The sequence below is a fragment of the Heterodontus francisci genome, chromosome 7, assembly GCF_036365525.1.
Source record: "Heterodontus francisci isolate sHetFra1 chromosome 7, sHetFra1.hap1, whole genome shotgun sequence".
Taxonomy (NCBI): Eukaryota; Metazoa; Chordata; class Chondrichthyes; order Heterodontiformes; family Heterodontidae; genus Heterodontus; species Heterodontus francisci.
Genome location: NC_090377.1, coordinates 115,363,452 through 115,390,866, shown reverse-complemented (window position 1 = coordinate 115,390,866; position 27,415 = coordinate 115,363,452). Strand labels below are relative to the sequence as shown.

Genomic DNA, 27,415 nt, shown 5'->3' with positions numbered 1-27,415 from the left:
GCATTGTGACACACGTCCTTGAAGCAGGAAAAATGATTATTTTTCAAAAACCCCAAACTATCTTGATAATATCAGTCTCTGACAAGAATGTGGAGTAAATTTTACATTTACATTCCTGCCCTGTATTCAGGAACAGGGACAGAGGAAGTTTGGGGTCAGTGCGGGTCACGAGAGAAGGATTAGCAAACTTGTGCAGCAAACATAGGAAAATTGTCCCTTTGAACTCCTCCTAATGGAACTGGATAAATATTTCAAAAGATTCCAAAAGGATACGGGGAAAGGGTGGCGGAGGGGATTTGAGTGAACAGGTCCAGATTGGACTGGAGCAGGTGAGATGGGCCGAATGGCCTCCTTCCGTGCTGCAATTCCCGTGATTCTATTTTTGTCACTCTGTCTCTTAGAAAACAAAGGAAAGTCGGAAGCTCCTGATTCGACAGAAACCTCCAGAATGGAAGGACTGGACCAGGCCGACCGGATCATTGGGGATTATACAATCAGCAGAGAGCAGAGCTCAGGCCTGAATGGAGGGAATGTTGGAATTTTACCAGAGCTATCCAGCCACATGGAGATGGAGGGAAAGATAATCGGATTCATGGGAATCAGAGTGGAGGAAGCTGAAAGTCTTTTGGAAGGTGAGGAATGAATTGTGTTGTCTGTGATTGTTATTCATCCTCTCCCTGCCCCAGTGTGGAGCTCAGTGAGGGGCCTCTCTCTGCCCAATGTAGAGCTCAGTGAGGGGCCTCTCTCTGCCCAATGTAGAGCTCAGTGAGGGGCCTCTCTCTGTCCCAGTGTGGAGCTCAGTGAGGGGCCTCTCTCTGTCCCAGTGTAGAGCTCAGTGAGGGGCCTCTCTCTGTCCCAGTGTGGAGCTCAGTGAGGGGCCTCTCTCTGTCCCAGTGTAGAGCTCAGTGAGGGGCCTCTCTCTGTCCCAGTGTAGACCTCAGTAAGGGGCCTCTCTCTGCCCAGTGTGGAGCTCAGTTTGGGGTCTATCTCTGTCCCAGTGTGGAGTTCAGTGAGGGCCCTCGCTCTGCCCAGTGTGGAGCTCAGTGAGAGGCCTCTCTCTGCCCAGTGTGGAGCTCAGTTTGGGGTCTATCTCTGTCCCAGTGTGGAGCTCAGTGAGGGGCCTCTCTCTGTCCCAGTGTAGACCTCAGTAAGGGGCCTCTCTCTGCCCAGTGTGGAGCTCAGTTTGGGGTCTATCTCTGTCCCAGTGTGGAGTTCAGTGAGGGCCCTCGCTCTGCCCAGTGTGGAGCTCAGTGAGAGGCCTCTCTCTGCCCAGTGTGGAGCTCAGTTTGGGGTCTATCTCTGTCCCAGTGTGGAGCTCAGTGAGGGGCCTCTCTCTGCCCAGTGTGGAGCTCAATGAGGGGCCTCTCTCTGTCCCAGTGTGGAGCTCAGTGAGGGGCCTCTCTCTGTCCCAGTGTGGAGCTCGGTTTGGGGTTTATCTCTGTCCCAGTGTGGAGCTCAGTGAGGTGCCTCTCTCTGTCCCAGTGTAGACCTCAGTAAGGGGCCTCTTTCTGCCCAGTGTGGAGCTCAGTGAAGAGCCTCTCTCTGTCCCAGTGTGCAGCTCAGTGAGGGGCCACTGTCTATCCCAGTGTGGAGCTCAGTTTGGGGTCTATCTCTGTCCCAGTGTGGAGCTCAGTGAGGGGCCTCTCTCTGCCCAGTGTGGAGCTCAGTGAGAGGCCTATCTCTGTCCCAGTCTGGAGCTCAATGAAGGGCCTCTCTCTGTCCAAGTGTGGAGCTCAGTGAGGGCCTCTCTCTGTCCCAATGTGGAGCTCAGTGAGGGGCCTCTCTCTGTCCCAGTGTGGAGCTCAGTGAAGGGCCTCTCTCTGTCCCAGTCTGGAGCCCAGTGAGGGGCCTCTCTCTGTCCCAGTGTGGCACTCCGTTTGGGGTCTATCTCTGTCCCTGTGTGGAGCTCAGTGAAGGTCCTCTGTGCCCCAGTGTGGAGCTCAGTGAAGGTCCTCTGTGTCCCAGTGTGGAGCTCAGTGAAGGTCCTCTGTGTCCCAGGAGTAGAACAGGATAAATCAGTGTGTACATGAAGAAGGATTGTGTGAGAATTGGGAGGGTACAGGTTTTACCGAGGTATCTCTTTACCGGGGTGGGGAATAGAGCCGGTGTCCGTTCAGGATTCTTTACTCTGTGGTATGGAGGCTGTTGCTTTGGTGCAGCCCAGGACCAGGCTAAGGCCATCAGTTTTCAACGGGATTGGTCATTGCTGCTCTTTGATGCCCAATAAGGCTCCTTCACAAAATGGAGCGAGGCACAGAACTGAAAGCTTCCTCTGTGACAAAATGTAAAAGAGAATCGGCATTGTGACACACGTCCTTGAAGCAGGAAAAATGATTATTTTTCAAAAACCCCAAACTATCTTGATAATATCAGTCTCTGACAAGAATGTGGAGTAAATTTTACATTTACATTCCTGCCCTGTATTCAGGAACAGGGACAGAGGAAGTTTGGGGTCAGTGCGGGTCACGAGAGAAGGATTAGCAAACTTGTGCAGCAAACATAGGAAAATTGTCCCTTTGAACTCCTCCTAATGGAACAGGATAAATATTTCAAAAGATTCCAAAAGGATACGGGGAAAGGGTGGCGGAGGGGATTTGAGTGAACAGGTCCAGATTGGACTGGAGCAGGTGAGATGGGCCGAATGACCTCCTTCCGTGCTGCAATTCCCGTGATTCTATTTTTGTCACTCTGTCTCTTAGAAAACAAAGGAAAGTCGGAAGCTCCTGATTCTACAGAAACCTCCAGAATGGAAGGACTGGACCAGGCCGACCGGATCATTGGGGATTATACAATCAGCAGAGAGCAGAGCTCAGGACTGGATAGAGGGAATGTTGGAATTTTACCAGAGATATCCAGCCACATGGAGATGGAGGGAAAGATAGTCGGATTCATAGGAATCAGGATGGAGGAAGATGGGAGTCAGGTGGAAGGTGAGAACTGGATTGTATTGTTTGCAATTGTTATTCATCCTCTCTCTGCCCCAGTGTGGAGCTCAGTGAGGGGCCTCTATCTTCCCCAGTGTGGAGCTCAGTGAAGGGCCTCTACCCCAGTGCGGAGCTCAGTGAAGGGCCTCTATCTTCCCCAGTGCGGAGCTCAGTGAAGGGCCTCTATCTTCCCCAGTGCGGAGCTCAATGAAGGGCCTCTATCTTCCCCAGTGCGGAGCTCAGTGAAGGGCCTCTATCTTCCCCAGTGCGGAGCTCAATGAAGGGCCTCTCTCTGCTCCAATGTGGGGCTTTGTGAGGATGATCTCAGTCTGCCCCAGTGTAGAGCTCTAAGGGGTCTCCGTTTGTCATCTCTTCAGGCCCAGGATTTTCTGGCCTCCCTGGCTGAGGCCCATGGTTAATATAGTTCCGTGCAATGATGATGTCATTGGAGCAGAACGGGGAAATTAAGTTTTGGTGTGAAGAATGATGGTGTGAGAATAAATGGGTGTTGGTTATTCCCGAGGTTTCCTTCTACCAGGCGGATAGAGCAGGTGAATGATCAGGATTGTTGCCTCTGCAGGAAGGAGGCAGTTGTTAGTGACTTAGCACAGGCTCTGGCCCATACCCATGCACAAGCCCAGCCCCAGGCCTAGCTTCAGACCCAGATCCAGCCAAGACCTTCAGCTGTCAATGGGGTTTGATGTTGTTGCTCTTTGGCTCCCCCAGTAAGGCTTCTCACAAAAGTAGCAGGGAGGCACCTAACTAAAAGCTGTCCCCGTGACGAAGTGAAAAAGAGCAATGACATTGTGACACGTGTTCTGAAGCAGGAAAGTTGTTCGCTATTCAAAAGCCCAAAACTATCTTGACAATATCAGCCTGTCCCATAAGATTGATCAACAGCAGTCTGGAATCAGACGTCCCTCGTTGTTATGGGGCAGTTTGCCCCTGTCATCACTCTAATAGAGGAAATCTGGGTAAAAAGCCCTCTGAAATTAATTTGGAGGAAACTTTACATTTATATCCTTGCAGCATATTCAGGTGCAGACACAGAGGATGTTTGGTTTGATGTTGTTCAGGAGTAAAGGATTGGCATCTATTTTTCCTCTGTAGCATATCTGTCTCTCAGATTTAGGAATTTAAGAACAGGAGTAGGCCATTCAGCCCCTCAAGCCTGTTCCACCATTCAATGAGATCATGGTTGATCTGTAACCTTTGCCCCATATCCCTGAATGCCTTTGGTTAACAAATATCTATCAATCTGAGATTTCAAACTGAACAATTGATCTAGCATCAATTGCCATTTGCAGAAGGGAGTTCCAAACTTCTACCACTCTTGTTGTGTAGAAGTGTTTCCTAATTTTACTCCTGAAAGCTCTGGCTCTAATTGTTAGACTATGTCCCCTATCTAAAATCCCGTAATAGCAGAATCCCAATCTACATTATCAGTTCCCCTTAATATCTTGAAAACTGTGATCTTCTTTGGCCTCCTTGTCTCGAGAGACAATGGGTAAGCGCCTGGAGGTGGTCAGTGGTGTGTGGAGCAGCGCCTGGAGTGGCTATAAAGGCCAATTCTAGAGTGACAGACTCTTCCACAGGTGCTGCAGAAAAATTTGTTTGTCGGGGCTGTTACACAGTTGGCTCTCTCCTTGCGCCTCTGTCTTTTTTCCTGCCAACTGCTAAGTCTCGTCGACTCGCCACACTTTAGCCCCACCTTTATGGCTGCCCTCCAGCTCTGGTGAACGCTGGCAACTGACTCCCACGACTTGTGATCAATGTCACAGGACTTCATGTCGCGTTTGCAGACGTCTTTAAAGTGGAGACATGGACGGCCAGTGGGTCTGATACCAGTGGCGAGCTCGCTGTACAATGTGTCTTTGGGGATCCTGCCATCTTCCATGCGGCTCACATGGCCAAGCCATCTCAAGCGCCGCTGACTCAGTAGGGTGTATAAGCTGGGGATGTTGGCCACCTCGAGGACTTCTGTGTTGGAGATGCGGACCTGCCACCTGATGCCAAGTATTCTCCGGAGGCAGCGAAGATGGAATGAATTGAGACGTCGCTCTTGGCTGACATACGTTGTCCAGGCCTCGCTGCCATAGAGCAAGGTACTGAGGACACAGGTTTGATACATTTGTGTTCCGTGTCAGTGCACCATTTTCCCACACTCTCTTGGCCAGTCTGGACATAGCAGTGGAAGCCTTTCCCATGCGCTGTTGATTTCTGCATCTAGAGACAGGTTACTGGTGATAGTTGAGCCTAGGTAGGTGAACTCTTGAACCACTTCCAGAGCATGGTCGCCAATATTGATGGATGGAGCATTTCTGACGTCCTGCCCCATGATGTTCATTTTCTTGAGGCTGATGGTTAGGCCAAATTCATTGCAGGCAGCCGCAAACTTGTCGATGAGACTCTGCAGGCACTCTTCAGTGTGAGATGTTAACGCAGCATCGTCAGCAAAGAGGAGTTCCCTGATGAGGACTTTCCGTACTTTGGACTTCGCTCTTAGACGGGCAAGGTTGAACAACCTGCCCCCTGACTTTGTGTGGAGGAAAATTCCTTTTTCAGAGGACTTGAACGCATGTGAAAGCAGCAGGGAGAAGAAAACCCCAAAAAGTGTGGGTGCGAGAACACAGCCCTGTTTCATGCCACTCAGGATAGGAAAGGGGTCTGATGAGGAGCCACCATGTTGAATTGTGCCTTTCATATTGTCATGGAATGAGGTGATGATACTTAGTAGCTTTGGTGGGCATCCAATCTTTTCTAGTAGTCTGAAGAGACCACATCTGCTGACGAGGTCAAAGGCTTTGATGAGATCAATGAAAGCAATGTAGAGGGGCATCTGTTGTTCACGGCATTTCTCCTGTATCTGACGAAGGGAGAACAGCATGTCGACGGTCGATCTCTGTGATCAAGTCACCCCTTAACTGTCTAAATTCCAGGGAATAGAACCCTGGTTTGTTTAATCGCTGCTCATAGCTTAACCCTTAGAATCCAGATATCATTCTGGTAAATCTACGCTGCACTCCCTCCAAGGCCAATATATCCTTTCTAAGGTGTGATGCCCAGAACTGTTCACAATACTCCAGGTGTGGTTCCACCAGGGCTTTGTATAACTGAAGCATGACTTCTACCCCCTTGTATTCTAGCTCTCTAGATAGAAAGGCCAGCATTCCATTAGGACATCTAACTTCGGAAATTGCCACTTTTATCTCCACCTAATGGAACACAATAAGTATTTGTAAAGATTAGAAATGGATACAGGGAAAGGGCGAGGGAGGGGATTTTTTTTATTCGTTCGTGGGATGTGGGCATCACTGGCTAGACCAGCATTTATTGCCATCCCTAATTGCCCTTGAGAAGGTGGTGGTGAGCTGCCCTCTTCACCCGCTGCAGCCCATGTGGGGTCGGTACACCCACAGTGCTGTTAGGAAGGGAGTTCCAGAATTTTGACCCAGCGACAGTGAAGGAACGGCGATATAGTTCCAAGTCAGGATGGTGTGTGGCTTGGAGGGGTACTTGCAGGCAGTGGTGTTACCATGCATCTGCTGCTCTTGTCCTTTCAGGTGGTAGAGGTCGCGGGTTTGGAAGGTGCTGTCGAAGGGGCCTTGCTGAGTTGCTGCAGTGCATCTTGTAGATGGTACACACTGCTGCCACTGAGCATCGGTGGTGCAGGGACTGAATGTTTGTGATGGGGTGCCAATCAAGCGGGCTGCTTTGTCCTAGATGGTGTTGAGATTCTTGAATGTTTTTGGAGCTGCACCCATTCAGGCAAGTGGAGAGTATTTCATCACATTCTTGACTTATGCCTTGTAGATGGTGGACAGGCATTGGAGAGTTAGGAGGTGAGTTACTTGCTGCAGAATTCCCAACCTCTGACCTGCTCTTGTAGCCACAGTATTTATGTGGCTACTCCAGTTCAGTTTCTGGTCATTGGTGACCCCCAGAATGTTGATAGTGGGGGATTCAGCGATGATAATTCCGCTGAATGTTAAGAGGAGATGGTTAGATTCTCTCTTGTTGGAAATGGTCATTGCCCGGCACTTTTGTGGTGCAAATGTTACTTGCCACTTATCAGCCCAAGCCTGGATGTTGTCCAGGTTTTGTGACATGGGCTGCTTCAGTATCTGAAGAGTCGTGAATGGTGCTGAACATTGTGCAATCATCAGCGAACATCCCCACTTCTGACCTTATGATGGAGGGAAGGTCATTGATGAAGCAGCTGAAGATGGTTGGGCCTAGGACACTACCCTGAGGAACTCCTGCAGTGAGCAGCTTATTGCTGAGCAAGTGCCGCTTGATAGCACTGTCAACAACCCCTTCCATTGCTTTGCTGCTGATCGGGAGTAGGCTGATAGAGCAGTAATTTGCCAAGTTACATTTGTCCTGCTTTTTGTGTACAGGACATACCTGGGCAATTTTCCACATTGCCGGGTAGATACCAGTGTTGTAGCTGTACTGGAACAGCATGGCTGCGGCAGGTTTTGGAGCACAGGTCTTGAGTACTATTGCCGGAATGTTGTCAGGGCCCAGTGGAGTGAATCAGATTGGCTGAGAACTGGCGTCTGTGATTCTGGGTTCTTCAGGAGGAGGCCAAGATGGATCATCCATTCGGCACTTCTGGCTGAAGATGGATGCAGATGCTTCAGCTTTGTCTTTTGCATTGATGCAAAAATGTGAGTGAACAAGTCCAGATTGGACTGGAGCAGGTGAGATGGGCCGAATGGCCTCCTTCCGTGCTGCAATTCCCGTGATTCTATTTTTGTCATTCTGTCTCTTAGAAAACAAAGGAAAGTCGGAAGCTCTTGATTCTACAGAAACCTCCAGAATGGAAGGACTGGACCAGGCCAACCGGATCAATGAAGAACGAATTAGCAGAGAGCGGAGCTCAGGCCTGGATAGAGGGAATGCTGGAATTTTACCAGAGATATCCAGCCACATGGGGATGGAGGGAAAAATGGTTGGATTCATGGGAATCAGGATGGAGGAAGATGGGACTCTGTTGGAAGGTGAGGAATGGATTGCATTGCTTGTGATTGTCATTGCCCCTCTCTCTATCCCAGTGTGGAGCTCAGTGAGGGGCCTCTCTCTGTCCCAGTGTGGAGCTCAGAGGGGGGCCTCTGTCTGCCCCAGTGTGGAGCTCAGTGGTGGACCTCTCTCCGCCCCAGTGTGGAGCTCGGGGAGGGGCCTCTCTCTGTCCCAGTGTGGAGCTCAGTGAGTGCCCTCTCTCTGCCCCAGTGTGGAGCTCAGTGAGTGCCCTCTCTCTGCCCCAGTGTGGAGCTCAGTGAGTGCCCTCTCTCTACCCCAGTGTCGACTCAGTTTGGGGGGGGGCCTCTCTCTGTCCCAGTGTGGAGCTCAGTGAGTGCCCTCTCTCTGCCCCAGTGTGGAGCTCAGTGGGTGGCCTCTCTCTGTCCCAGTATGGAGCTCAGTGAGTGCCCTCTCTCTGCCCCAGTGTGGAGCTCAGTGAGTGCCCTCTCTCTGCCCAGTGTGGAGCTCAGTGAGTGCCCTCTGTCTGCCGCAGTGTGGTGCTCAGTGGGTGACCTCTCTCTGTCCCAGTATGGAGCTCAGTGAGTGCCCTCTCTCTGTCCCAGTATGGAGCTCAGTGAGTGCCCTCTCTCCGCCCTAGTGTGGAACTCAGTGAGGGGCCTCTCTCTGTCCCTGTGTGGAGCTCAGTGAGGGGTCTATCTCTGCCCCAGTGTGGAGCTCAGTGAAGGTCCTCTGTGTCCCAGTGTAGAGCTCAGTGAAGGTCCTCTGTGTCCCAGTGTGGAGCTCAGTGAAGGTCCTCTGTGTCCCAGGAGTAGAACAGGATAAATCAGTGTGTACATGAAGAAGGATTGTGTGAGAATTGGGAGGGTACAGGTTTTACCGAGGTTTCTCTTTACCGGGGTGGGGAATAGAGCCGGTGTCCGTTCAGGATTCTTTACTCTGTGGTATGGAGGCTGTTGCTTTGGTGCAGCCCAGGACCAGACTAAGACCATCAGTTTTCAACGGGATTGGTCATTGCTGCTCTTTGATGTCCAATAAGGCTCCTTCACAAAATGGAGCGAGGCACAGAACTGAAAGCTTCCTCTGTGACAAAATGTAAAAGAGAATCGGCATTGTGACACACGTCCTTGAAGCAGGAAAAATGATTATTTTTCAAAAACCCCAAACTATCTTGATAATATCAGTCTCTGACAAGAATGTGGAGTAAATTTTACATTTACATTCCTGCCCTGTATTCAGGAACAGGGACAGAGGAAGTTTGGGGTCAGTGCGGGTCACGAGAGAAGGATTAGCAAACTTGTGCAGCAAACATAGGAAAATTGTCCCTTTGAACTCCTCCTAATGGAACAGGATAAATATTTCAAAAGATTCCAAAAGGATACGGGGAAAGGGTGGCGGAGGGGATTTGAGTGATCAGGTCCAGATTGGACTGGAGCAGGTGAGATGGGCCGAATGGCCTCCTTCCGTGCTGCAATTCCCGTGATTCTATTTTTGTCATTCTGTCTCTTAGAAAACAAAGGAAAGTCGGAAGCTCCTGATTCTACAGAAACCTCCAGAATAGAAGGACTGGACCAGGCCGACCAGATCAATGAAGAACGAATCAGCAGAGAGCGGAGATCAGGCCTGGATAGAGGGAATGTTGGAATTTTTCCAGAGATATCCAGCCACATGGGGATGGAGGGAAAAACGGTTGGATTCATGGGAATCAGGATGGAGGAAGATGGGACTCTGTTGGAAGGTGAGGAATGGATTGTATTGCTTGTGATTGTCATTGCCCCTCTCTCTATCCCAGTGTGGAGCTCAGTGAAGGACCTCTCTCTATCCCAGTGTGGAGCTCATTGAGGGACCTCTCTCTGTCCCAGTGTGGAGCTCAGTGAGGGACCTCTCTCTGTCCCAGTGTGGAGCTCATTGAGGGACCTCTCTGTCCCAGTGTAGAGCTCATTGAGAGGCCTCTCTCTGTCCCAGTGTGGAGATCATTGAGGGACCTCTCTCTGTCCCAGTGTGGAGCTCAGTGAGTGCCCTCTCTCTGTCCCAGTGTGGAGCTCATTGAGGGACCTCTCTCTGTCCCAGTGTAGAGCTCATTGAGAGGCCTTTCTCTGTCCCAGTGTGGAGATCAGTGAGTGATCCCTCTCTGTCCCAGTGTGGAGCTCATTGAGGGACCTCTCTCTATCCCAGTGTAGACATCAGTGAAGGACCTCTCTCTGTCCCAGTCTGGAGCTCAGTGAGGGGCCTCTCTCTGTCCCAGTGTGGAGCTCAGTGAGGGGCCTCTCTCTGTCCCAATGTGGAGCTCAGTGAGAGGCCTTTCTCTGTCCCAGTGTGGAGATCAGTGAAGGACCTCTCTCTGTCCCAGTGAGGAGCTCAGTGAGGGATCTCTCTCTGTCCCAGTGTGGAGATCAGTGAGGGACCCCTCTCTGTCCCAGTGTGGAGCTCATTGAGAGGCCTCTCTCTGTCCCAGTGTGGAGATCAGTGAGTGATCCCTCTCTGTCCCAGTGTGGAGCTCATTGAGGGACCTCTCTCTATCCCAGTGTAGAGATCAGTGAAGGACCTCTCTCTGTCCCAGTCTGGAGCTCAGAGGGGCCTCTCTCTGTCCCAGTGTGGAGCTCAGTGAGGGGCCTCTCTCTGTCCCAATGTGGAGCTCAGTGAGAGGCCTTTCTCTGTCCCAGTGTGGAGATCAGTGAAGGACCTCTCTCTGTCCCAGTGAGGAGCTCAGTGAGGGATCTCTCTCTGTCCCAGTGTGGAGATCAGTGAGGGACCCCTCTCTGTCCCAGTGTGGAGCTCATTGAGAGGCCTCTCTCTGTCCCAGTGTGGAGATCAGTGAGTGATCCCTCTCTGTCCCAGTGTGGAGCTCATTGAGGGACCTCTCTCTATCCCAGTGTGGAGCTCAGTGAGGGGCCTCGCTCTGTCCCAGTCTGGAGCCTCTCTCTGCCATAGTCTGGAGCTCAGTAAGGGGCCACTCTCTTTCCCAGTGTGGAGCTCAGTGAGGGGCCTCGCTCTGTCCCAGTGCGAAGCTCAGTGAGGGACCTCTCTCTGTCCCAGTGTGGAGCGCAGTGAGGGACCTCTCTCTGTCCCAGTGCAGAGCTCAGTGAGGGACCTCTCTGTCCCAGTGTGGAGCGCAATGAGGGGCCTCTCTCTGTCCCAGTGTGGAGCTCAGTGAGGGGCCTCTCTCTGTCCCAGTGTGGAGCTCAGTGAGAGGCCTCTCTGTCCCAGTGTGGGGATCAGTGAAGGACCTCTCTCTGTCCCAGTGAGGAGCTCAGTGAGGGACCTCTCTCTATCCCAGTGTGGAGCTCAGTGTGGGACCTCTCTCTGTCCCAGTCTGGAGCTCAGTGGGGGGCCTCTCTCTGTCCCAGTGTGGAGATCAGTGAGTGATCCCTCTCTGTCCCAGAGTGGCGCTCATTGAGAGGCCTCTCTCTGTCCCAGTGTGGAGATCAGTGAAGGACCTCTCTCTGTCCCAGTGAGGAGCTCAGTGAGGGACCTCTCTCTGTCCCAGTGCGGAGCTCAGTGAGGGATCTCTCTCTGTCCCAGTCTGGAGCTCAGTGAAGGACCTCTCTCTGTCCCAGTGAGGAGCTCAGTGAGGGACCTCTCTCTGTCCCAGTCTGGAGCTCAGTGGGGGTCCTCTCTCTGTCCCAGTGTGGAGATCAGTGAGTGATCCCTCTCTGTCCCAGTGTGGAGCTCATTGAGAGGCCTCTCACTGTCCCAGTGTGGAGATCAGTGAGTGATCCCTCTCTGTCCCAGTGTGGAGCTCATTGAGAGGCCTCTCTCTGTCCCAGTGTGGAGATCAGTGAGTGATCCCTCTCTGTCCCAGTGTGGAGCTCATTGAGGGACCTCTCTCTATCCCAGTGTGGAGATCAGTGAAGGACCTCTCTCTGTCCCAGTCTGGAGCTCACTGAGGGGCCTCTCTCTGTCCCAGTGTGGAGCTCAGTGAGGGGCCTCTCTCTGTCCCAATGTGGAGCTCAGTGAGAGGCCTTTCTCTGTCCCAGTGTGGAGATCAGTGAAGGACCTCTCTCTGTCCCAGTGAGGAGCTCAGTGAGGGATCTCTCTCTGTCCCAGTGTGGAGATCAGTGAGGGACCCCTCTCTGTCCCAGTGTGGAGCTCATTGAGAGGCCTCTCTCTGTCCCAGTGTGGAGATCAGTGAGTGATCCCTCTCTGTCCCAGTGTGGAGCTCAGTGAGGGGCCTCGATCTGTCCCAGTCTGGAGCCTCTCTCTGCCATAGTCTGGAGCTCAGTAAGGGGCCACTCTCTTTCCCAGTGTGGAGCTCAGTGAGGGGCCTCGCTCTGTCCCAGTGCGAAGCTCAGTGAGGGACCTCTCTCTGTCCCAGTGTGGAGCGCAGTGAGGGACCTCTCTCTGTCCCAGTGCAGAGCTCAGTGAGGGACCTCTCTGTCCCAGTGTGGAGCGCAATGAGGGGCCTCTCTCTGTCCCAGTGTGGAGCTCAGTGAGAGGCCTCTCTCTGTCCCAGTGTGGAGATCAGTGAAGGACCTCTCTCTGTCCCAGTGAGGAGCTCAGTGAGGGACCTCTCTCTATCCCAGTGTGGAGCTCAGTGTGGGACCTCTCTCTGTCCCAGTCTGGAGCTCAGTGGGGGGCCTCTCTCTGTCCCAGTGTGGAGATCAGTGAGTGATCCCTCTCTGTCCCAGAGTGGCGCTCATTGAGAGGCCTCTCTCTGTCCCAGTGTGGAGATCAGTGAAGGACCTCTCTCTGTCCCAGTGAGGAGCTCAGTGAGGGACCTCTCTCTGTCCCAGTGCGGAGCTCAGTGAGGGATTTCTCTCTGTCCCAGTGTGGAGCTCAGTGAAGGACCTCTCTCTGTCCCAGTGAGGAGCTCAGTGAGGGACCTCTCTCTGTCCCAGTCTGGAGCTCAGTGGGGGTCCTCTCTCTGTCCCAGTGTGGAGATCAGTGAGTGATCCCTCTCTGTCCCAGTGTGGAGCTCATTGAGAGGCCTCTCTCTGTCCCAGTGTGGAGATCAGTGAGTGATCCCTCTCTGTCCCAGTGTGGAGCTCAGAGAGAGGACTCTCTCTGTCCCAGTGTGGAGATCAGTGAGTGATCCCTCTCTGTCCCAGTGTGGAGCTCAGAGAGGGGACTCTCTCTGTCCCAGTCCTGAGCTCATTGAGAGGCCTCTCTCTGTCCCAGTGCGGAGCTCAGTGAGAGGACTCTCTCTCCGTCGCAATGTGGAGCTCAGAGAGGGGCCTCTGTTGGTCACCTCTTTGGGCCTCTACAGGCTTCAAATTTTCTGACCTACCCTGGCTCAGACCCACGATGTAAATAGCAGTTGGGCCCTGATGATGTCATTGGAGCAGGATTCATCCGTTCCCGTGAGTCTCCTTCTCACTAACTCAGCAGAGCAGTTTAAAACTGTATCACATGCAAAGTGAGCAAGGTGGTCAGGGTTCAGATTGCCCCTTGGCAGTTCCAGCTCACCCATGGGTAATTTACTGACTGATTTCTGACTGTACGTGAAGGCTGGTTTTACTAATCTTTCTCGCTTCCCCCCCCCACCCCATCTAGAGGTTGGTGATCAGAGTGTGAAGCCAGGGCCAGTGCTACCGCTGCTGCCTCCAATTCAAGAGGCGAGAGGTCCAGGGAAGCACAGAAATAAGGCAAGCTTCAGGCGCAAAGCACGTAGAAACAAGACTTCATCACCAGGCATTGTTCGAGGCACCGTGCCCAAGAAACTGAAGGGTAGGCAAGGACTGTGATACAGAGGCTAGGGAGGGAGCGGGGGTGCGGATAAACACTGGAATAATAAGGGGAGGAGGCCATTCAGCCCCTCGAGCCTGTTCCACCAATCAATTAGGTCATGGCTGAAGTATCTCAACTCTATTTATCCACCTTGGTTCTGTAACCCTTAGTATCCTTACCTGACAAATATCTATCAAATTCCAGTTTGGAATTTTCAACTGACCCCCAACCTCAACAGCTTTTTGAGGGATAGAGAGTTCCAGATTTCCACCACCCGTTGTGTGAGGAAGTGCTTCCTGACATCACTTCGGAATGGCCTGGCTCACACTTTAAGATTCTGCCCCCTTGTTCTGTACACCCCAACCAGAGGAAATGGTTTCTCTATCTACCCGATCAAATTATTTAATTATCTTAAACCCCTCAATTAGATCTATCATTCTGGTGTATCTGCACTGCACCCCCACCAGGACCAATATATCCTTCCTGAGGTGCAGTGCCTGGAAATGAATGCAGTTACTCCGGATGGGGTCTGACCAGAGTTTCATATAATTGTAACATAACTTCCACCCATTTGAGATGAAGGCTTGCATTCCATTCGCCTTTATAATTATATTTCGTACTTGTCCACTAGCTTTTAGCGATTTCTGTATTTGGATCTCTAAATCTCTCTGCTGCTCCACAGTTCCTACCTTCTCAGCATTTAGAAAATACTCTGATCTTTCTTTCTTGGGTCCAAAGTGGATAACCTCACATTGCCCCACATTAAACTCCATCTGCCACAGTTTTGGCCACTCACTTAAACTATCAATGTCCCTTTGCAACTTTCTGTTCCAATCTACACATCGAAACATAGAAGCATAGAAAATAGGAGCAACAGTAGGCCATTCGGGCCTTCGAGCCTGCTCTGCCATTCATTACGATCATGGCTGATCATCCAACTCAGTAACTGTTCCCACTTTCGCCCCATACCCTTTGATCTCTTTAAACCCAAGAGCTATATCTAATTCCTTCTTGAAAACATTCAATGTTTTGGCCTCAACTGCTTTCTGTGGTAGCGAATTCCACAGGCTCACCACTCTCTGGGTGAAGAAATTTTTTCTCACCTCAGTCTTGAAAGGTTTACCCCATATCCTTAGACTATGAGCCCTAGTTCTGGACACCCCCACCATCGAGAACATCCTTCCTGCATCTACCCTGTCAAGTCCTGTTAGACTTTTATAGGTTTCTATGAGATCCCCCCTCACTCTTCTGAACTCCAGCGAATATAATCCTAACTGACTCAAACTCTCCTCATATGTCAGTCCCGCCATCCCAGGAATCAGTCTGGTAAACCTTCGCTGCACTCCCTCTATAGCAAGGACATCTTTCCTCAGAAAAGGAGACCAAAACTGCACACAATATTCCAGGTGTGGCCTCACCAAGGTCCTGTATAATTGCAGCAAGACATCCCTGCTCCTGTACTCTAATCCTCTCGCTATGAAGGCCAACGTACCATTTGCCTTTTTTACCACCTGTTGGACCTGCATGTTTACCTTCAGCGACTGGTGTACAAGGACACCCGAATCTCGCTGCATATTCCCCTCTCTCAGTTTATAGCCGTTCAGATAATAATCTGCCTTCCTGTTTTTGCTACCAAAGTGGATAACCTCACATTTATCCACATTATACTGCATCTGCAATGCATTTTCCCACTCAGTCAACTTGTCCAAATCACCCTGAAGCCTCTCTGCATCCTCCTCACAACTCACCCTCCCACCCAGTTTTGTGTCATCTGCAAATTTGGAGATATTACATTTAGTTCCCTCATCTAAATCATTAATATATATTGTCAATAGCTGGGGTCCTAACAGCGATTCCTGCGGTACCCCACTCGTCACTGCCTGCCATTCGGAAAAAGACCCATTTATCCCTATGCTTTGTTTCCTGTCCGCCAACCAATTTTCTATCCATCGCAATACACTACCCCCAATCCCATGCGCTTTAATTTTACACGCTAATCTCTTATATGGGACTTTGTCAAAAGCCTTCTGAAAGTCCAAATAAACCACATCCACTGGCTCCCCCTCATCAACTCTACGAGTTACATCCTCAAAGAATTCTAGTAGATTTGTCAAGCGTTATTTCCCTTTCGTAAATCCATGCAGACTCTATCCGACTCTACCACTGCTCTCCAAGTGCTCTGCTATAAAATCTTTGATAATGGACTTTAGAATTTTCCCCACTACCGACGTCAGACTGACTGGTCTATAATTCCCTGTTTTCTCTCTACCTCCCTTTTTAAATAGTGGGGTTACATTAGCTACCCTCCAATCTGTAGGAACTGTTCCAGAGTCTCTAGAATCTTGGAAGATGACCACCAATGCATCCACTATATCTAGGGCCACTTCCTTAAGTACTCTGGAATGCATACCATCAGGCCCTGGGGATTTATTGGCCTTCAATCCCATCAATTTCCCCAATACCATTTCTCTACTAATACTGATTTCCTTCCGTTCCTCTGTCTCACTAAGCCCTGTGTTCCCCAGCATTTCTGGTATGTTATTTGTGTCCTCCTTTGTGAAGACAGAACTAAAGTATGCATTTAGTTGGTCAGCCATTTCTTTGCTCCCCATAATAAATTCCCCTGTTCCTGACTGTAAGGGACCTACATTTGTCTTCACTAATCTTTTTCTCTTCACATATCTATCGAAACTTTTACAGTCAGTTTTAATGTTCCCCACAAGCTTGCTCTTGTACTCTATTTTCCCCTTCTTAATCAATCCCTTGGTCCTCCTTTGCTGAATTCTAAACTGCTCCCAATCCTCAGGTCTGTTGTTTTCTGGTGAATTTGTATGCCTCTTCCTTGGATCTAATGCTATCTCTAATTTCCCTTGTAAACCATGGTTTGGTTACCTTTCCCATTTTACTTTTGCGTCAGACAGGGATAAACAATTGTTGCAGTTCATCCACGTGCTCTCTAAATGTTTGCCATTGCTTATCCACCGTCATCCCTTTAAGTAATGTTTCCCAATCCGTCATAGCCAACTCGCACCTCATACCTTCATAGTTTCCTTTACTAAGATTCAGGACCCTAGACTCAGAATCAACTACGTCACTCTCCATCTTGATGAAGAATTCTATCATATTACGGTCGCACATCCCCAAGGGGTCTCACACCACTAGATTGTCAATTATTCCTCTCTCATTGCACAATACCCAGTCTAGGATGGCCTGTTCTCTAGTTGGTTCCTCAACGTATTGGTCCAGAAAACCATCCCGTATACACTCCAAGAATTCCTCTTCTACGGTATTGTGACTAATTTGATTTGCCCAATCTATATGCAGATTAAAGTTGCCCATAATTGCAGATGTTCCTTTAACGCATGCGTCCCTAATTTCCTGTTTAATGCCATTCCAAACATCACCACTACAGTTTAAAGGTCGATATACAACCCCCACAATCCTTTTTTGGCCCTTAGTGTTTCTCAGCTCTACCCATACAGATTCCACATCGTCAGAGCTAATATCTTTCCTCACTATTGCTGTGCCACCAGACTTAGTGTTGTCAGCAAGCTTGGATATAGCAAGAAAAATGACTGTGTATTCGCATAACATAGATTTTTTCAGATGTTAAGAATGACTGTTGTGTGTGGGACTGTAATGTAGTTGGAGTCTTGCTGAGCCTCTGAGGTGACAATTTGGTCAGATTGTTGGCTGTGATCTGCATTTTTCTCTTTCTTTTTCCAGACGTTCACAAGGACATCTCGGTGGGCAGCCTTCTCATGGCTCCTGATGGTGAGATTGTGCGACTCTCCTTGTTGGGACCTATCCGAGGTCCCAATGGCAGTTTCATGGCACGTTTCCCTCGTCGGGAAGGTGAGCAACTCTCCTGGCTCTGGGCTCTGGAAATTGGGGCAGTCTCAGCTCCTAGTAAACACTCGTCTCTGAGGGGAAGGAGAAGGTTTGAAGCGAGTGGCTTGTCCCTCATTACGTGTTAGGTCATTGCACGGTTTGCTTGCAACCTGAGTCATGTGATCACAGATGAGGCTGTTCTCTGTCCAGTCTGTAGTATGTCTGTATAGTACATGTGTGTGTGTGTGTGTGTGTGTGTGTGTGTGTGTGTGTGTGTGCACTACACCCAGTGTGTGTGCGTGTGCGTGTGTGCGCTACACCCAGTGTGTGTGGGTGCTACACCCAGTGTGTGTGTGACACCCAGTGTGTGGGTGTATCTGTGTGTGCACGCTATACCCAGTGTGTGTGTGTGTGTGCGTGCTACACCCAGTGTGTGCGTATTATGAAGGGGAGGCAGTGGCGTACTGGTATTGTCACTGGACTAGTAACCCAGAGACCCAGGGTATTTCTCTGGGGACATGGGTTCGAATCCCACAGCAGCAGAAGGTGGAATTTGAATTTAATTAATAAATCTGGAATTAAAAGCGAGTCTAATGATGGCCATGAAACCATTGTCGATTGTTGTAAAAACCCATCTGGGTCACTAATGTCCTTTCGGGAAGGAAATCAGCTGTCCTTACCTGGTCTGGCCTACATGTGACTCCAGACGCACAGCAATGTGGTTGACTCTTACATGCCCTCTGAAATGGCCTAGCAAGCCACTCAGTTGTACCTAACCGCTACAAAGTCAATAAAAAAGAATGAAACCGGACGGATCACCCGACATCGACCTAGGCACCGGAAACTACAACGGCAAACCCAGCCCAGTCGACCCTGCAAATTCCTCCTTAATAACATCTGGGGGCTTGTGCCAAAGTTGGGAGAGCTGTCCCACTGACTAGTCAAGCAACAGCCTGACATAGTCATACTCACGGAATCATACCTTACAAACAATGTCCCAGACACTGCCATCACCATCCCCGGGTATGTCCTGTCCCACCGGCAGGACAGACCTACCAGAGGTGGTGGCACAGTGGTATACAGTAGGGAAGGAGTTGCCCTGGGAGTCCTCAACATCTACTCTGGACCCCATAAAGTCTCATGGCATCAGATCAAATATGGGCAAGGAAACCTCCTGCTGATTACCACCTACCGCCCTCCCTCAGCTGATGACTCAGTACTCCATGTTGAACAGCACTTGGAGGAAGCATTGAGGGTGGCAAGGGCACAGAATGTACTCTGGGTGGGGGACTTCAATGTCCATCACCAAGAGTGGCTCGGTAGCACCACTACTGACCGAGCTGGCCCAGTCCCAAAGGATATATCTGCTAGACTGGGTGTGCGGCAGGTGGTGAGGGAACCAACAAGAGGGGAAAACATACCTGACCTCGTCCTCACCAATCTGCCTGCCACAGATGTATCTGTCCATGACAGTATTGGTAGGAGTGACCACCGCACAGTCGTTGTGGAGACGAAGTCCCGCCTTCACATTGAGGATACCCTCCTTCACGACCACTGTGCTAAATGGGATAGATTTCAAACAGATCTAGCAATGCAAAACTGGGCATCCATGAGGCGCTGTGGGCCATCAGCAGCAGCAGAATTGTACTCAACCACAATCTGTAACCTCATGGCCCAGCATATCCCCCACTCTACCATTACCATCAAGCCAGGAGACCAACCCTGGTTCAATGAAGAGTGCAGGAGGGCATGCCAGGAGCAGCATCGGGCAGACCTCAAAATGAGGTGTCAACCTGGTGAAGCTATAACACAGGACTATCTGCATGCAAAACTGCGTAAGCAGCATGCGATAGACAGAGCTAAGCGATCCCATAACCAACGGATCAGATCTAAGCTCTGCAGTCCTGCCACATCCAGCCATGAATGGTGGTGGACAATTAAACAACTAACTGGAGGAGGTGGCTCCACAAATATCCCCATCCTCAATGATGGGGGAGCCCAGCACATCAGTGCGAAAGATAAGGCTGAAGCATTTGCAACAATCTTCAGCCAGAATTGCCAAGTGGATGATTCATCTCGGCCTCCTCCTGAAGTCCCCAGCATTACAGATGCCGGACTTCAGCCAATTCGATTCACTCCATGTGATATCAAGAAACGACTGAAGGCACTGGATACTGCAAAAGCTATGGGCCCTGATAATATTCCAGCAATAGTACTGAAGACCTGTGCTCCAGAACTTGCCACGCCCCTAGCCAAGCTGTTCCATTATAGCTACAACACTGGCATCTACCCTGCAATGTAGAAAATTGCCCAGGTATGTCCTGTACACAAAAAGCAGGACAAGTCCAACCCGGCCAATTACCGCCCCATCAACCTACTCTCAATTATCAGTAAAGTGATGGAAGGTGTCAACAACAGTGCCATCAAGCGGCATTTGCTTAGCAATAACCTGCTCAGTGACGTTCAGTTTGGGTTCCGCCAGGGCCACTCAGCTCCTGACCTCATTACAGCCTTGGTTCAAACATGGACAAAAGAGCTGAACTCAAGAGATGAGGTGAGAGTGACTGCCATTGACATCAAGGCAGCATTTGACCAAGTATGGCATCAAGGAGCCCTAGCAAAACTGAGGTCAATGGGAATCAGGGGGAAAACCCTCCGTTGGCTGGAGTCATACCTAGCGCAAAGGAAGATGGTTGTGGTTGTTGGAGGTCAATCATCTGAGCTCCAGGACATCACTGCAGGAGTACCTCAGGGTAGTGTCCTAGGCCCAACCATCTTCAGCTGCTTCATCAATGACCTTCCTTCAATCATGAGGTCAGAAAGGGGGATGTTCGCTGATGATTGCACAATGTTCAGCACCATTCGTGACTCCTCAGATACTGAAGCAGTCCGTGTAGAAATGCAGCAAGAGCTGGACGATATCCAGGCTCGGGCTGATAAGTGGCAAGTAACATTCGCACCACACAAGTGCCAGGCAATAACCATCTCCAACAAGAGAGAATCTAACCATCTCCCCTTGATATTCAATGGCATTACCATCGCTGAATCCACCACTATCAACATCCTGGGGGTTACCATTGACCAGAAACTGAACTGGAGTAGCCATATAAATACCGTGGCTACAAGAGCAGGTCAGAGGCTAGGAATCCTGAGGCGAGTAACTCACCTCCTGACTCCCCAAAGCCTGTCCACCATCTACAAGGCACAAGTCAGGAGTGTGATGGAATACTCTCCACTTGCCTGATGGGTGCAGCTCCAACAACACTCAAGAAGCTCGACACCATCCAGGACAAAGCAGCCCGCTTGATTGGCACCCCATCCACAAACATTCACTCCCTCCACCACCGACGCACAGTGGCAGCAGTGTATACCATCTACAAGATGCACTGCAACAACGCACCAAGGCTGCTTAGACAGCACCTTCCAAACCCACGACCTCTACCAACTAGAAGGACAAGGACAGCAGATGCATGGGAACACCACTGCCTGCAATTTCCCCTCCAAGTCACACACCATCCTGACTTGGAACTGTATCACTGTTCCTTCACTGTCACTGGGTCAAAATCCTGGAACTCCCTTCCTAACAGCACTGTGGGTGTACCTACCCGAAATGGACTGCAGCAGTTCAAGAAGGCATCTCACCATCATCTTCTCCAGGGCAATTAGGGATGGGCAATAAATGCTGGCCTGGCCAGCGATGCCCACATCCCATAAATGAATATTTTTAAAAAATGTTTTAATTACACACAGAGTGTGTGGGTGTGTACGCTACACCCAGCATGTGTGTATTTGTGTGTGCACGCGCGCACGCTACACCCAGTGTGTATGTGTGTGACACCCAGTGTGTGTGGGTGTCAGGGGGCTGGATTTTGTTCCCAGCCTGACCTCGGGTTCTGTGGCAGGGTAGGGGGAGGCCTGAGATTCAGAGCGACAGCAGGCGCTGCGAAACACACTGCCGGGATTGCCGGACCCAATCTTCCAAGGGGCGCGATAGGCTGACATTGGCCTTCCCACCCAAAGGACAATTGAGGCTCTTAAGTGGCCTATTAACGGCCAATTAAGGGCTTCTTCCGATCACTGCTGGGATCTTACCAGCGGCATGGGGGGGCCTCCGCTGCATGGGGAGGACGTCTTGGAAAATGAGGTAGCCTCCCTGCGGGCTTAGGAGGGGTGGGAGGGGTGGATCCTCCTTCATGGACAATTTGTGACCCATGGAGGAGACCCCCTCCCCCCCGCACCCTGGAACCTCTGTACTCCTCCGGGACCCCCCTCCCTCTGGACCGAATGCCCACCCGCACCCACCAACCCCACCCCTCGCTGGGGCCTTCCAAACTGGCCCCGGTGACTCCAGCTCACCTACCTCTTCTCTGGAGTTCCAATGCTGGCCCTGGGGCCCACCAATCCCCAGTGGTGCTGCCGTTGCTGTTAACCTGCTGTGATTGGCCGGCAGCTCTTGTGGGCAGGATCCCCATCCCTATTAAGTGTTTAAAAGGACGGGGATCCCGCCCCATAAACCTTGACCCCAAAAGACCAGAGGATCGCTCCGGGGGTCAGACAGAATGCAGAGGCGGGCTCTCCCTGCCTTTTCAGCCTGGCATCAGGAGCCCTGCTGTCTGCACAAAATCCAGCCCCTGGTGTGTGTGTGTGGGAGGCACCCAGGGTCAGACCTTGTTGTCCCATCGTCGGAAGCGGCAGCTTAACATATTGATGGCAGCTGCCCACCTCAATCACTTAGTGCGGGAGGCATTGACGATGCCGTTCACGGCATCACTTGATGCCGGAGCAGGTGCTGGTGCCATTTTTAAAAGGCTGCCAGCTCTGCAAACAGTTCATATAATGCAGAGTTAACCCCTTGCCCACCTCGGTGGTGCCAGCATCTCCTGGATGGGAAAGCGAAGTCACGTGAGTACCGCACGACCTGCTCAAGATTGGGAACTGAAAGTCAGATCGCGGGGAATTAAATTTAAATTTATGCAGGGAGGTATTTTAAATATGTAAAGTAGGGTCCCGTCGCAGAGCGGCGGAGGTGCTGCCACGGAGCCTCTCTGCTGTCGGGAAGATCGGGCACGGCCATTTCGATGTCGGGCTCCGTGACAGCCACTGCCGTCCGATTCTGCGGCCCCCACCCCCTCACCATGAAACCCAATGTCGGGCTGAGAACAAAATCCAGCCCAGTGTGTGTGTGTGACACCTAGTGTGTGTGAGAGCGCGCGCGTGTGTGTGTGTCAGTGTGTGTGTCAGTGTGTGTGTCAGTGTGGAACCCTGTGTGTGTGTGTGTGTGTCTGTGTGTGTGTATGAACACCCGGTGTGTGTGTGTGTGTGCATGTGACACCCAGTGTGTGTGAGTGTGTGTGTGTGTGACACCCAGTGTGTGTGAGTGTGTGTGTCAGTGTGGCACCCAGTGTGTGTGTGTGTGTGTGTGTGTGTGACACCCAGTGTGTGTGAGTGTGTGTGTCAGTGTGACACCCAGTGTGTGTGTGTGTGTGTCAGTGTGGCACCCAGTGTGTGTGTGTGTGTGTGTGTGTGTGGCACCCAGTGTGTGTGTGTATGTCACCCAGTGTGGGTGTGTGTGGGTGTGTGTGTGTGTGTGAGACACCCAGTGTGCCTGTGTGTGTTTGTGATACCAAGTCTGTGTGAGAGTGTGTGTGTATGTGTGACACCCAGTGTGTGTGTGTGTGTGTGTTTGTGTATGTGTCAGTGTGTGTGTGTGTGTGTGTGTGTGTGTGTGAGACATCCAGTGTGTGTGTGTGTGAGATATCCAGTGTGTGTTTGTGTGTGTGTGACACCGAGTGTGTGTGTGTGTGAGAGAGATACCCAGTGTGTGTGTGTGTGAGTGTCAGACATCCAGTGTGTGTTTGTGTGTGTGTGTGACACCGAGTGTGTGTGTGTGTGTGTGTGAGAGAGAGACACCCAGTGTGTGTGTGTGACTGTCAGACATCCAGTGTGTGTTTATGTGCGTGTGTGTGTGACACCCAGTGTGTTTGTGTGTGTGTGTGTGTGTGAGAGAGACACCCAGTGTGTGCGTGTGTGTGAGAGTCAGACATCCAGTGTGTGTGTGAGACACCCAGTGTGTGTGTATGTCACCCAGTGTGGGTGTGTGTGTGACACACCCAGTGTGTGTGTGTTTGTGATACCAAGTCTGTGTGAGAGTGTGTGTGTATGTGTGACACCCAGTGTGTGTGTTTGTGTATGTGTCAGTGTGTGTGTGTGTGTGTGCGTGTGTGTGTGAGACATCCAGTGTGTGTGTGCGTGTGTGTGTGTGTGTGTGTGTGTCAGATATCCAGTGCGTGTTTGTGTGTGTGTGTGTGACACCGAGTGTGTGTGTGTGTGTGTGACACCCAGTGTGTGTTTGTGTGTGTGTGTGTGTGAGAGAGAGAGAGACACCCAGTGTGTGTGTGTGTGTGACACCCAGTGTGTGCGTGTGTATGTGTGTGTGTCTGTGAGAGAGAGAGACACCCAGTGTGTGTGAGAGAGAGAGAGACACCCAGTGTGTGTGAGTGTGAGTTTGAGACACCCAATGTGTGTGAGTGACACCCAGTGTGTGTGTGTGTGTGTGTTTAACCTGTCCCCACAGCCCATGTATCCTCTCCTTTATTGTGGATTCCACCACCCATATAGGCTCATGAAGCAACATTGTGTATTAGTACTCCCCATTTCCTAAAGATAATGAAACAAACTCCAGAACGGTGATCCAGTCTCACGCCACCACTGATGATCTGATGCTCTGGATTCCACTCCTACCTCCCTCCGACCAGCCACACCATCGTGTTACTGTTAAGTCTCTTGGTCTGTCTTCACCCCAAAACCTCCAAAACAAGGAGCAGAATACTGCAGAGGCTGAAAACAAATGTAGAGAGAGACAATGCTGGAAACACTCAGCAAGTCAGGCAGTGTCAGTGGAGAGACTAAGTGAGGGTCAACATTTCAGGTCTCAGAGTCTCACCAGTTCTGCTGAAAGGTCATCGACCTGAATCGTTAACCCTCGTTCCTTCCCCATAGATGTTTGCTGACCTGTCAAGAGTTTTCCAGTATTTTCTGTTTTCATTTTCTGATCCTGGTTCTAAGATTGGAAACCTGGAACCATGTAGCCAGCAGTGATCTGATGGGCGGGGGGGTGGTGTGGGGGTCAGGGGAGTTGGGTAGGCTGGTCTTTAGATCTGGAATGCTCTACAAACAGGTTTCTCCTGCGTGATGTCTCCATGGTAACTGGGTTCCTTTACTTTACAGGGCACCTGCCACTTGAGTGTGGTTTCAGTGACGAGAAGGTCGGACTAGTTACTGAGCAGGGGCTAGAAGGTGAGTTATTGAATGGGAATGAACATAGAGATGCCAACCACCTCAGACAGGGAGTAGATCAGGGTCTGATACTAGATATTAATTTCTGAGGGTAGAAACAGACCAATGGGCCCAACGATTGAGGGAACCCAATCTTGATCCAATCGATACTTCTTCGTCATTCCCTTGGTTATCCTTTGGGTAAAGTTCCTCCTGAATTGCCCATTTCTAATCTGTAGCCCCCTGGGATTTAAACCTTCACCTTAGGGAACAATTTCCCTCCATCCCTTTATACCTCTGAAAACTTTAGTCCGACCATCTGGAACTTACCTTTTTGTAAAGGCACAACTTCCTTAACCTTTCCTCAGGACTGGCATTGCTGATACCCAGAAATCCTTTTTGTTGCCCGCTCAGGGGCAGTTTTTCCTCCTGTGATTGGGTACCCATGATGCACAGCTTTCTGACCCATGCCTCATGCGGCCACTCATTCGCTACCAACCCATGAAGTCTTGCTATTCACCTGGAGGAAGTGCAACACTGCTAAGAGTCAGTGGTTCATGTCTCGCCCATTCACAAGGTGTCTTCATGTTTGTGTTAAAATAATACTCCTGTGTGTAAAGGGTTAATTACCCCCACCCCCACCCCCCCCCCCCCCACCACTACCGGCCCACCGCCCCAGTGAAAACTGTGGGAACTGATTGAATCAGTCTCATTAAGCCCATTACTGTTTGCAGTTAAGGAGCAAAACCTGCATTTATATAGCATCTTTCACATCCTCAGGATATCCCAAACCGCTTTACAACCAATGAAGTACTATTGAAGTGCAGTCACTCTTATAATGTAGGAAACGTGGCAGCCAAACTGCACACAGCAAGATCCCACAAACAGAAATGTGATAATGACCACTTAATTTGTTTTTTAGTGATGTTGATTGAGGGATAAATATTGGTCAGGACCAATTGGTCAGACCAGGGGAGGTCTCCCCTGCTCTTCTTCAAATAGTGCCATGGGATCTTTTACGTCCACCTGAGACAGCAGATGGGGCCTCGGTTTAATGGCTCATCCTAAAGACAGCACCTCCAACAGTGCAGCACTCCCTCAGTGCCGCACTGAAGTGTCAGCCTAGGTTATGTGCTGAAGTTGGTGGAGTGCAGCTGAAACCCGCAACCTTATGACTCCTGATCACTGTCCAGTGATCCCTGGTGCAACATGTACGTAGGGACCCGAATTATTTGCTCTGTCAACCTGCGCCTGAGCTCCTGGGATTAAGTAATGTCGGAAGAAATAACCGTGAATAAAAATCTTTCAGTCTCTCACAGACCAAACACATACAAATTCCTCCAGGGTGGATTTCCCAGTCCCAGGGAGGCCTTTTCTGTGTTCTCTGCATGTCAGGCGCCCACCCGAACTGGGAATTATTCCCAGCGGTGTCTCCTGCTCCCAGCGGGAGATCAGTAAACCTGTCTACATGTTTATACAAGGCAGACGACTGGATGATGAAAGTCTAGTGACGGAGAAAAAATCTTTCCTTTTTTTGGGCAAAGTTTGAGAAGAATACCAGAGGGGCAGATGTGGAGAAATGGTTTTACGCAGCAAGGTGTTGTGATCTGGAATGCGCTGCCTGAAAGGGCAGTGGCAGTCGATTCAGTAGTAACTTTCAACAGGGAATTGGATAAATGCCTGAAAAGGAAAAATCTGCAGGAATATGGGGAAAGCACAAGGGAGTAGACTAATTGGATAGCTCTTTCAAAGAGCCGGCACAAGTATGATGGGCTGAATGACCTCCTTCTGAGGTGTGAGATTTTTTTGATTCAGTTTTATTCAGTGACATCCCTTCCTTCTGATTACTTTTTGATGTAGCTGGCGACATTGTTTACGGGAGCGACGGAGAGCTTTGTCAGTCTCCAGTGTCAACACACATGAACTCAGAACAAAGGCATACAAGGAAGGTCAGTGTCATGTTAGTTTCTCCAGGGCACAATTCTGCTTCACTGGATCCACTAAGCAAAGCTTACCTACATTACAGCACTGTCAATGCACAACTGTGCAAATACGTCAGAACTCAGCCAAGGGGGGGAATGGTATCTCTCCCAATGGGATCTGACCTCCAAACAGGCCCCAGTGACCACGAAAGGACTTTACAGAATGGCCAGTGCAAGAAATAAACAAATGTCATCTCGACACAGCTGAGGTTCATTGTAGAGGGAGCTTTACTCTGTATCTAACCCTGTTTTTTTTTCTTGGAGCTTTACTCTGTATCTAACCCCGTTTTTTTTTTGTTTTTTTTTTGTATCTAACCCCCGTGCTGTACCTGTCCTGGGAGTGTTTGACGGGACAGTGTAGAGGGAGCTTTGCTCTGTATCTAACCCCCGTGCTGTGCCTGCCCTGGGAGTGTTTGATGGGACAGTGTAGAGGGAGCTTTGCTCTGTATCTAACCCCTTGCTGTGCCTGCCCTGGGAATGTTTGATGGGACAGTGTAGAGGGAGCTTTACTTTGTATCTAACCCCATTTTTTTTTTGAGAGGAGCTTTACTCTGTATCTAACCCCGTGCTATATATACCTGTCCTGTGAGTGTTTGATGGGAGAGTGTAGAGGGAGCTTTACTCTGTATTTAATCCGTGCTGTACCTGCCCTGGGGGTGTTTGATGGGGACAGTGTACCCGGAGCACTGCCTGTAATAATACTTGTTCCTTTGATGTGTAAACCATTGTAAGACTCACAGGACTACAAATAAC

At 50.4% G+C, this 27,415-nt stretch overlaps 1 protein-coding gene across 4 annotated transcripts in view; it reads left to right on the top strand.

The window, feature by feature from the left end:
• The window catches only part of LOC137372249 (uncharacterized protein KIAA2012-like), a 109,190-nt gene that overhangs the window by 37,800 nt on the left and 43,975 nt on the right, over positions 1 to 27,415 (top strand). For all 4 annotated transcript variants that reach the window (XM_068035937.1, XM_068035936.1, XM_068035938.1 and 1 more), the window contains 8 exons: positions 402 to 632; positions 2,700 to 2,930; positions 7,703 to 7,930; positions 9,418 to 9,645; positions 13,401 to 13,574; positions 17,301 to 17,429; positions 24,633 to 24,701; positions 26,541 to 26,629. In XM_068035937.1, the coding sequence (XP_067892038.1) occupies positions 402 to 632; positions 2,700 to 2,930; positions 7,703 to 7,930; positions 9,418 to 9,645; positions 13,401 to 13,574; positions 17,301 to 17,429; positions 24,633 to 24,701; positions 26,541 to 26,629 (1,379 nt within the window). The remainder of the gene's footprint in view (positions 1 to 401; positions 633 to 2,699; positions 2,931 to 7,702; positions 7,931 to 9,417; positions 9,646 to 13,400; positions 13,575 to 17,300; positions 17,430 to 24,632; positions 24,702 to 26,540; positions 26,630 to 27,415) is intronic.